This window comes from Plodia interpunctella, chromosome 5 (assembly GCF_027563975.2).
Source record: "Plodia interpunctella isolate USDA-ARS_2022_Savannah chromosome 5, ilPloInte3.2, whole genome shotgun sequence".
NCBI classification, from domain to species: domain Eukaryota; kingdom Metazoa; phylum Arthropoda; class Insecta; order Lepidoptera; family Pyralidae; genus Plodia; species Plodia interpunctella.
The window spans coordinates 8,153,449-8,165,728 of NC_071298.1; the positions used below are offsets into that span (position 1 = coordinate 8,153,449).

A 12,280-nucleotide genomic window follows, 5' to 3' on the forward strand; every position below is an offset into this window, starting at 1 on the left:
AAATAAACATGTAAATAAATAAATATTGTATTTTCTTTAATACTAAATGTATACTTTGAAGAGTGGTCTGAATAGAATTATTCGAGAATGCAAAGAATTTTATATCTGTCACGAACGCAGTTGAAGACAACTCGCTTCGAGCTTTCTATCTTCACTCTTTATTAACTTTAATTAGCGTCAATTGTTTTTACATGAAAAACTATAAAATATTTTAGTACCTACCATATTTTTAGTGAAACTTATGAACAATGTTTGAAATCTCTATAAAATGTGAGAAGAATCGCGACTTTCTATGTGAAGTCGATTGTGTTTAAAGTCATTTGTTGATCTCATGCGCACACTTCTCGGTTTGAATGTTAATTACTAATTGGCGGAAAATAGTTAACGATTGTTATGAATGTGACGCCCCTACTATTCTCTGATTGAATGGCAGTAGCTGGCAGACGGCCGCCGTCCACGCCGTCAGTGTGTAGTCTCGCTTACGAACAGCGACACATCGATCGCAGGCGCTCTAAACAATTTCAAATAACGAACACTTTTCTTTTTAAATTTTAATTTTTGAGTACTCGTTACTTTTGCGGAAAAGTAAGTGAAGTACTCACATAGTGCAGTGATAGTGAAGTGATTTTATCAACATTTTTACGGCAATAGTAAGGTTTCTATTGAAAAGTGCAGCTCTACTATTTACATTCTACTGTGATCCATTGATCTCACAAGTATTTACTTGCTATCACTACGTTACATACGTTATGGGTGATATATAAACATTTAAATAGTCATATATGTTTACATATTTGATTATAAAACTCGATGTTGATGTTTTTCAGAGAATATTAGTTAGCTATTCTGAATTAATTTATCGATTTGTGACTGGTAATAAACTGGAAGCTCGAAAATTATATATAGCATAACAATATTTCAAAACAGAACCTAACAATATATACATAAACAATCTTTTAGTGTAATATGTCACATAAGGTTTTCAAAATGAATAAGCTCAAAAATTACTGGATTTTTTATGAAATTTGGTATAGAGACAGACGAAACGTTCAGGAGCAACATAGGCAATTTTTTTATTATGTCTTAACCCGAGCAAACCCGGGACGGATCGCTAGTATGCAATAAATGTTTAAATAACAAAAATATTTGTATTTCATATTTAGCCCATATATAACACCAAAGATATTAATTCAATTGACTATAATGCGTTTTTCATTGAAGAAGCAATAAATATTTATTGGATGTCGTCGATAAATATGTTATATCCAATCTGGGCTACTATTATCGTAGGACTGCTTCCATAGAGATTGGGCTATTGAAATGATATTTAATATTTCACGAGGAAATCGAAGGGTTCGTAGCGTGAAGAATTTATTTGAGTCATCAAAGGAAAATGTTGGGAAATTCACCATTCTGGGATGAGTCAATTAGAGGACTTCCTACAATATAAAGAGATATTATTATTTTTTGCCCTGGAACGACGTAAAAGATGATAAAATAAATTGACTACTACAAATATGAGAACTATGCTAAAGAAAACATTATATATAATTTATTTCAATTCAAAGAAACAGGACGTTATTCATGAAAATGAGAAGTTTTGTTAAGTTTTGTTTCTGTCAGAAGTCTATTCAACTGTCCGATGTTAAAACAAAAGTTGCGATACCCGACCCGCCTAGGAGGAGGTTGGAGCCCTATAAAATATTCATACGGATTTTCCCAGCCTCTCGAAGGGCTGAATCGGAATGAGATAACTTCAACAAAAAGCCCATTCATCAATGATTATGGTGATTGAGACCACATGCGTGGGAGTGAGCCAACAGTTCTAGCGGTTCTAGTCTACAGTCTACAGATAGTTCACACCACATTATTACGACTAAGTTTATTTTTTAGGTTAGGCGACATGTATAACTTGTTTAATATCTGAATGTAATGTGTTTAAAAAACAATAAAATTCCAATCATTAAGGTAAATATTTATGTAATCAATTGTTTTCATTTGTAAAAGTATAGTATATATATCAATTTTATTGTTTGGGAAAAATAAGCCACCGAATTGTAACCAAATAACATGTCAGGTATTGCTGTCAGTACATACAATGAATGATAGATCGTCTAAATAAATAACATGTATGCATTATAAAAGATGATAACATAAGAGGAGGAAGAATAGACAACAATTAAACTTAAATATCATGCAGTGTACACATGAACTCTTCCTTGTGAAATCTAAAACTTACATTACCATTTATGTTTAATGTGAATATGATGACTCCACTTATACACTATCGTTAGCAAACGCTGATTTCTCTGGTTTATTATTTTTATGAAAGTGGGTGAAAATTGCGCTGTTAAGAGTGAAATTCCCATGACTTGTCACTAAAAAGTTATTGTTCACTTGATTCACGGTCAACGCACATATAGCTATAAATTCACCACTAGGGGATAAGGGTAAGGGTGACTGTACAATCAACTGCACGTCAAGTTTTCTGCATTGGATATCCGTGAGTGGTAATAGCTACGTTGCAAAAAATTTGTGTAAAGTTCATTTTAACAGACAATCGTGAAAAGGTTTGCATCATTTTAATGTGGTGTAGGTACATCTCTTATTTTTACATCTAAAGTTTCTAGTCAACAATTTCACTTGATTTCAATGTGACAATTAATATAATATTAAAGAAGTGCCTTGTTTACCTTGACGACTCACTGCATTGTTACGGTACAGTTGGTGAAAAACAAACATATGACCACACGTTTATCTTATTATTTACCCAAGTGTATAGTATAATACAAGGATTTGTAGCTACAGGTAATTTATTATGACAATTTATGACTATTCAAAGTGTTTTATATAATTCATTAAATTACAGGAACAATATAAAACTAGGTAAACGATGGCCGAAAATAATCCCCGGGAACAGACATTTTTCTAAATGGTATCGCTCTACATCCTTTTCGTTCTTCTGACAACGAGAACTATTTGTGCAATATAATTCGTACTACTAAGTACTGAGAAAAAGTACGTGAAGAAAATATATGAATACACAAAATCATATTCGTGGAAAATATATGTCATTTCCTCTCAACTGATCTTATATCGATACCGCTTTACCTGCCCTGGCATGTGGTCGCGAGTGTCTGAACATCTAACGTAACGATACAATTACAAATTTCATGCCGATGATATAAGAGATCATTCTTACACGGTATTGCATAAAAATGACGTGCCACCGATCTATTTTGTGCGATAAATGCATTTGTTCGATTTGCGAATATCGATGTGGCGCGCATTTCCTACGATATTACGCAATATTATACGATTAACTCATATAGTTGGTACGAAAGCATAGATTTACAGGGGTTCAAAGTTTTCAATATGGTGATATCATAGATCATAATTGCAAATTCAAATTAAGCATAAAAATTACCTGTACAAATGTACTTTGACGACAGTTTTGTTTAAGTCTTGACTATAAATAACTTGTCTAGAAAAAAGACAAGAAAATATATCATACATTCGGAGGTTCAATGAACGACTAATTGCTTTTATACAATTTTACGTATTATCACCAAGTGATATCGTCTCTCCACATGTCGTTGTATTAGCCATATTTATTTGATACAACATGGGCATTTAAAAATTAATATTCCAACAAAAAAATGAATATTTATATTCCAACTAGATGCTATGTAACGTGTTGACATTTTTTCTCTATTTATAGTTTCCAATATACAAACGGATTCCGATTCATTAAAAAAAAAAAAAAAGTATGACTTACTTACTCGAATAGTTCGTCGATCATTAATATAAACAAATATACTTGGTACAAGACTACTTAATTAATTTAATGATACGAAAATTAATGTTGTTTACGTGTATTTATGTTCTTAACTACAAATCCAACAAAGTTAATTGACGGCTGTTAATTAATGCATATTTTTTTACTATCATCGCAGCGATCTAATCGGTGACTTTTGTAGCACATCTTAGGATTTTGTATCTTATACAACACCTCTCTCTTCATTTAAAATTCTTATCATAAGCTTAAACTTGTCAAACCGCCGAGTGTCAGTGAAACTTGCATATCAGCGAAAGTTGCCATCGGCGGCATATTACGAACGCGTTCATGGAAATACATAATTTTCCTTTCGATCACATAAATTTCATAAAATTATGATGTTAGCGAGAATGCCACTTTAATTATCTAATATTTTTTTGTAGTTTTATTAAATATACAATCGATCCTTTTTGGTTTGGCTGTGGAGTCGTCGTCGCTGTGTAATAAAGTCAATATATTCATTCAGTTCAATGAAAATTTCAATTATAGCTTTTATAAACATAACGCGTCCGTCCCTGTACTATTCATATTTGTCTTAACTTTGTATAACTAGGTTAAAATGAAAAAGTTCCATGAGTTGGTGAGTTATTAAGCCGGGTGCACTCACACTTGTCAAATGTTTGACACGTTAAAATGGTCTAACGATAAAAAATAAAAAAAGATTCCTTTTGTACCTTTTTTACAAATAAATAAGCGGAATGTTCTCAGTGAAATCCCGTTTTTGAAATATGCATATTATATTGTTTTTAGGTTTTAGTTGGCGCGAGGCGTTGCTAACAACGCGTGGATTGATATTTGCAATTCAAATTGTTTCCAGCCGTTTAGGTGAATATTTTTGGAATGAGTACTGGGTTTTGCAAATACTTAGTTATACTTATGCATTGAAAGTTGTGACTAAAATAGAAAGTACCTACCTAAATTCTTTTTTGGTTAAAGTAACATTGCTTTCATGTTGACCATTCAGAATTAATTATAATGCGGAGCAAAAAGTTTAATTTTAAGTATAAAGTACATACGAAGATTTTGAATAGAAAAATAAAGAACTACTTAATTGGCTATGTAATATCTACGGCTATTTAATACCCACATAAGTTTCAAAATCCACCATAGGTGGAATCTATACCTCCATCCTAATATATATATTAAGAACAGCTTCTCTCCAAACCCCAACATTTCGATAGACACCGGGAGTCATTTAATTAAGTGGTCCGTAAATAATTGGGAAGCTTTATTAGGGAAGGGTGGCGTAAGGTTTGCAGTTTCAGCCCCTGGCTGCACCCCAGGGCAATACATTAGGCTTTACCAACCCCGGCGTGACCTAGGCCAGGCCCCTCGGATCATTGCTAGGGTGAATCCCGTGTATTGGTTCCGCTAGATAAGCAACACATGCATGTAATTCTCTTATTATTAATTAAGACGGAATCTGTATTTTTTCAGTTTCATGATGGGGCGTTGCTGGGTGATTATTGTAATTGGCAAAATTAATTTCTTGACGGAAAGTGTTTATACCAACATCAACCATCTCACTTCCTCTTACGATTACGACATCCACATGATATGAAATGGTCCTATTCTAGGTTGGAAACCACACTCTTCAAATAATTGTACATTCCACAATGTAACTGTTATTACAATGGCTTCCTTGGATTATATAAAAGATTAAAATGTAAACTTATGGATGTAACAATACGTTAGAAGGTACGTGATAATAATAATTTCTGTTGTTGATTTGTGTATCAAATTCATGGGTCAATCAGCAACTCAGACACAAATATTGATAAACAATCCACGTGTTTATTTACAAAACAAAACAATTAATCATATATTATGTCAATTGACCCTTCTAATTCAATAATGTTTATAATGATAACGTCTGTTGCAATAATTATAACGTTGGTGCTAAACAGTAGCGCGATAAAGATTCAAGGTTGGTTTGCTGCGATACTAATTGTTATTCCGGCTCCACATTACTCGCGAACAGTTGCCAAATTTTGGCGGATTCGGTATACATTGCTGATTTTTCATTGCGGTAAATAAAATCACTTATACAAGCTACACAATGTACATGCATTCGAGTCGTCATCTGTCCGACTTCGGTGATAGTGTGTAGTAATGTAACGTATTACAGTTGCAACGTTCAGCGAGATCTGTTGGTCCACAATCGCATTCAAATCTAAGATTCTAATTGCCGGCAACAATTGTTTATTTAATGACTTTTACTATTGTCCTTATGTTTTAAGTACATTTAAATGCGTAAAATTACAGTAATTTAACCGAGTTCTTTGTAAATAAGTCGTATTTTTTGTGTTAAAATGAAATACAAGCATATCTATACCAGTTTCGTGACTATGTTTGAGTGACAAAGAAGTATAGTTATTGGTTGATTGGTTTGACGTAAGAGCCATAAAATTACACGATGATCGATTGATAAAACCGAAATTAATTACTGAATTTATTCCTGAAATGATAAATAATCTAAATAAACTCCTTAGCAAGTCACTGTATAAAAACATAATAACTACATAAAAGTCTACTTATTAAATTCCGACCAACACACAATGTCAGTTGTTATATTTAAATAAAACTCGCATATGCCTTGTGTTTTTGTTGGACGGTTTTTAATCTCACGTGGCGTATCATGTCAGTAATACACATCGACCAAGATTGTGGTTCTTACATACATTGCTTAATTTTAATGTAATATTTCTAACAACACAAGGAAGAACTAAGCAATGTACTTCGATTTGCCGCGATCGTGGCCGATGTGTAGAGCAGGCGTCAGAAGCACGTGTTTCGCAAGCTGATCTCGCCAGTAAGAGGCACACAGGATATTATTATTTGATTAGCACAACGGATTATAAATGGACTCAATGGGCAGTCACATACGACCACTAAGATCATTGTTGGCCGTTATGAGTCCAATCACGTTAACCCAGGTTACGTTGATACTGCTATTTATTATTCCATTATAACAGTTGGAATTCAATATTATACTGCTGGTAATCAACAGCATTATTATATAAATAATTATAACTTTTGATATATTTTTAATAATAATTTGAAATCGATGTGTCATCATCTTCTAAGTTTATTTTTACTATTTTTAATAAAATCGATGATGTCGTTCTAAATAGAGGCTGGTCATGATCTCATACGATTATTTAGTTACATGTTTCACGTTTTTTAAAACTGGTTGCTTTGTCATTTGTATTAATTACTGTTGTACTCATTTACCGCAAAGAGTAAGAATTATATGTTGTTATTTACTTACGGTTTCTTTAAGTTACTGATCAGGCCCTTAAAATCATATAAATAAATTTTTCATCTCAAAAGTATTTTTTACAGAAGAAATATTTAATTCGCTTGTAATTTCTCTAAACCAAAATTCTTCCTCGTGCAAATGATATGATTTTTCTAAAATATTACAGTTATCCTCCGAAAGTAACGTACACAATAAAACACCGTTGGCACATATCCATCTGTTCGTTATTATTGCGTTAAGGCACCTATAAACTATTGATGACTAATTCAAGGCTAACACATCATAGTTAATGGCTGTCTTCACTGACATAGCAATCAATGCGACAAGCCACGAAGCCATACAATGACGTTGTACTGACTTTTACTATGAGATATGTTTCTCGTCAACTATGAATGAAATATCTCATAGTGGCAATATAAGAAGGATATGTTCTTTTCATTTGTGGCTCTCATAAGTGTAAGATCATAACATTTCTAAAACAATCGTGTTATAGTATTAAGGGTATGACTATGTACTTTTTATTGTTTTAAGGCAGCAGGGTATGAGACAAAGAAATGGCGTGTAATCGCTTTTCTGTTAATTTATAGCCGTGTCTGTTTGGTTCTTCAAACGATTTGCATCGTTCCACGGAAATCCATCTATTTCGAGATGCAGGATGAATCGTAAATTGCAGGTGTACTTAGTTGATGCTAGGCGGAGCGTGTGGGCCGTTGGGAAGGTTCGCTCTCGAGCTGAGTACGTCGCCTACGAAGGCATGAGGATGACTAATCTCCTTACATATTTACGTCAGAGCCTACGTTATTACGTCTTGGTGAAGTATAATTATAGCTTACATTAAAGTTTATGGGAATATTAAAGCTTTCATTGAAAATTTATACGCTTTTCATGTCCGGTTAGTCGAAAATGATGATGGTACAGAAATAAATTTGCATTGTATATAGAAAAGCAAAAAAAAACCTAAAGAATAGACTAGTTAGCCACTTATCCACAATTATTAAAATTCAACATAGAAGAAGGTATACCTCCATCATATATATATATATATATATATATATATATATATATAGAAGTGGTCCGTAAAAAATTTTGAAAAGCAAAAAAAAAAAACTAAAGAATTGACGAGGTAACATACAATTTCCCGGTCATACACATTGTAATAGTTTTTGACATTCGCCTTCTGCTTAGAAACAGTTTGAAACTCACAAATCAAACATCTCAGTTACTTGCAACAGTTTCCATAACATCTAAAATTCAACGCCGCGAGTTTATAAATAAGGTATTTAAGTTTGGTCAGGTGCACGGGGTGCATGATGTTGAGTTTATTCAAATTTTAACTAAATATCTGCTATTACCGCATTACTTTTTCTTACTTTTACTTAATTTGCTCTTATTCTTATAAGAAATAATTATTAGAATAGACGAAATCATTGCACAGCAATAACTGTATTTTCTTAAATTGTATAATGGAGACGACATTAATATCAAAGATAAATTATAACCAATTCTTTTGTTTCGTGAGATATGCAGTTGTCGTTTTGGAAGTAACGGCAAGCGGGTCCATAATTACAACAATAGTTATTTTTGCAGTTATTTTGGTTTAATGACGTAGATAAGAGCTACCGTAGGTCTGTCGGCGCGGGCGCTGCTTACAGTTGAGTCACGATTTATAATTTGTGCTATTGTATGCAAACAATTAAATTACTGTGTGAAATCTATTAGATTGTGGCAGAGGTTAGCAACGAGAGGCAGCTCTAGAACAATAACAAAATAAGTTAATAATTACTGTCAATATTACGTGATGCAACGTCTTACTGACGGAATGTAACAACAATAAATACCGATCATCGTGCTCGTTAATGAGGCAACAGAATTTAAACAATCGATTACAGAATACCAGCTGCCAATGATTGTAAGTTTTTTCTCCGCTCTGTCTAACATTACGATATTTTTCTCCTCCACCAACTTTGTGCTATTGCTGTTTATTGAGTGTAAGATTCTTAAGATTTCTATACATTATTAATCCAATTATTACCTATTTGTAACTTCGCTTTAAATTTGTGTCAATGCAAGCTGCACTGCTGTACCCTTACTTCGTTGTTAGGATTCCATCTCACTTCTGTATTTCGTTTATACCTACATGAAATCATAAGAACAAGAATCTTTCCTACTGCATTAAAATTGTTAAAATCTTGCCAGTACAAAAAGCGGTTCTTACTACTTATTACTGAATGCTCGCTCAGTATCACAAAAGCTAAAATTAATATTGTTTGAAAATGTTTTCCTGTCTTTTGGACCAATGAGTAACCCAAGAGGGGCGCTGCGTGATAATAATGCTCAGAAAAAAGTTGATCGTGTTCTGTTTTAATTAGGATTTCGTTGTTGGCTTCTCTCCAGGGTGTGGTGAGCTCGAACAGAAGGTGTTTTATGTATGACCTTCTTTGTTAAATGTTAAAATAATAAAATCTGGTTAACCACTGAATGTCTACAAGCCATATATTCTTAAAATGACGCTAAATATACAATAAAATTGGCATGCTACTGTTTCGTTGCCATTCTATACAGATCTTTCATCCATTGTACCTATACATATATTTTCTTCTTCTGGCTATTAACTATTTGATTTTATATACTTACGTAGCTTCAGAAGGTCATCATGCATATCTGTTTGAAGTATTGAAGATATATATTTTTGCATATAGGACTGTAAAATTCTCCTTGTATCAGATGAACTATTTGGTCTCGACAGAATATTGTTTTTGTTTGACGACTATCACGAACGTAAGCAGCGTAACGTTGAAAGCGCACCTGTGATTTATTTCTTAAAGTGTCACGGACTGTTATGTGTTCCAATTTGCCGCGGGCCATAAACTACGTGATGCGCTTTCCTGTTCGTAAGTCGTATACGGCTAATCATATATGGACCTAATCAGATCGAATATATTTCCGCATGAAAAAAAGAAAATAGTCTTTAGTGCATATTTTTAATGATAAAACGCACTAGTTAAAGTTATTACGGTTATTCCCCCTTCCTTAGTAGTTTGTCAATCACAATAAAATTAGTTTTTCGTAGGACGAGAACTAAGGCCCCTATATCGAGCCTCGTTGTTACATCTTATTGCGACACGATTGCCCGGCAACTGATTTATCCGCCAATTGTCGGCATCTACTAGAGTGATCCTTCAATTGTTGCAATTTCCAATATAAACCTTACTAACGTTGTTAAAACGTAAGTAGAATTGTCGTAGAAAGTGATTTCAACAAAGGTGTATGAAAACCATGTGAATGAGTTTACAAAGGCCTAAAAAGCCTAAAGTTAATATGTGGAAGGCGATAATTCATAGGAAAAGGAAATATAGTGAAGTGAGTTCATGTGATCGCGAATCTTACGCCGCCCTAGCGGCAATGCAAGGAGGCAGTGCTGCTACGCTACCGCCATCTCTAGACGCGTTACGTGCATGTAAGTATTTTGGCTACTCGCCGCTAGATGTCGCTACAAAATGTTGATATGAAATAATTCGTGGTTTTTGTGTGACACAAACAAATTACAAATTTATAACTACTTAATTCTTGAAATTATGTATTAAATTTAAAAATATTACCAAAATGTTTACGTTAAATTACACTTTAAATAAGTTCATTGACTGTAACTTCAGTTATATTCACATACTTTGCTTACTTTTGAATATTTATTTTTGAAACTTTTCAATTTGTATAATTAATTAATCGTCCTCTTTCTTAAAAAGTTTTCACTAATAATTCCAGCTAACTGATCAGCGCTTCGTCTGAGGTATCAGTTATGGGAAAATTATGATTCATGCTATTGTCGTGAATGTCGAACAAAGCAGCTGTCCTCCAAATAAGGCTGGTCTTTGTGACAGTTTGCGGAGCTCGCCAACAAGTCGCCAACCCGTGTCGCTACTCGTAGTACAATGCTTATATTTTAATAACTCCTCTTGATTTGTCTTTAAAAACTTAAAGAAAAAATAAATTTTCTTAGTCTAGTCCTAAAATTACCATGGATGCGGTGTGTAGACTGACTATTAATTTTAAATTATTATTTTTGAAAAATAAAAAAAAAGACTAATAGTGGGCACAAAACATAGAACTCAATACAATCCCTAAGTGCTTTTTGGAGTAATTAATATTTTTATAATCTTTTAATTTCCTCATCATCACCGTCTTGAATGTTTAATATATATATACTTCCATATACTAAGACAGCTTGTTCTCAGAATTCACATTTATCCTTTTGTATTATTAAATTTGAACAATAGTATTATAAAGGAGCATTAAGGACACTTGGCTTGTGAACAAGCCATTTGTCTTCCATAATAAACAATGCATGCGCATTGAAGTAGGCACTCACTTATCACAAATACCTATCGCAGTTGACGAGAACGACAGGCGTCAGACAATATGGCTCCCACGACACCGTTTCCATGACTTTACGTAAATCCACTAATTACTTCGTTTGCACATAACAATGAAATATTTCTTCATTTATACACTACGCTATAATGGCGAACGTTGCATATTATTATCATATTTAAACTTAACAATTTTCAATTTACGATAATTTACACGTATAAAATGTATGAGGTAGATATTCAGTTAAATTTATGATTTCTAACAATCGAATTGTTTATACAATGCATTAGTAGATAATATGACACTATGTTTCCAAAATTTTTTTCTTAATTAGTACCTATTAAATGTTCTATTGCTGGGCAAAACCCCTCTAATTTCTTTCTTTGACCTTGTGTCCTTTCTTTTATAAAAATGCTTTTTAGATCAAAACTGTAACAAGGTGGTTAGGTACGTGATCTAAGTAGAACTTACATGTTTTTAAAACTAATTTAATTACGGAGTTATCAAAGTATTGTTTTAATTTATCCTTTCCCACACTACAAAATAAAAAACATATAATTGTAGATTTTAAAAATATACCTATAGTTAATCATCATATACAAGGATTATAAAGTTCTGGACTAGTTTTTTATCTAGCCTGTAAATGTTGTGTTGGGACAACTGTCTGCTGGGTACTTTACCCAGCACCGGGACACAACATTCACAGGCCTCCCCCTTTTTCTTATAATTATATAATAATAATATATAACTATCTTTGTAAATTCTGGACATTTTGGGGATTTGTCGATATCGTCCCGCCATCTCCTTCTCGG

At 33.0% G+C, this 12,280-nt stretch overlaps 1 protein-coding gene across 8 annotated transcripts in view; it reads left to right on the forward strand.

Annotated features, from left to right (window-relative positions):
* raskol overlaps positions 1-12,280 on the forward strand; it is a 118,850-nt gene that overhangs the window by 50,221 nt on the left and 56,349 nt on the right. The window contains exons 1-2 of one of the 8 annotated variants that reach the window (XM_053745357.2): positions 454-655; positions 10,335-10,557. The exons of 5 other annotated variants lie outside the window; for them this stretch is intronic. In XM_053745357.2, the coding sequence (XP_053601332.1) occupies positions 10,383-10,557 (175 nt within the window). In that variant the 5' untranslated portion in view covers positions 454-655; positions 10,335-10,382. Of the gene's footprint in view, positions 1-453; positions 656-10,334; positions 10,558-12,280 lie in introns of those variants that run through there. 2 more of the 8 variants (XM_053745356.2, XM_053745358.2) reach the window with 2 other exon arrangements.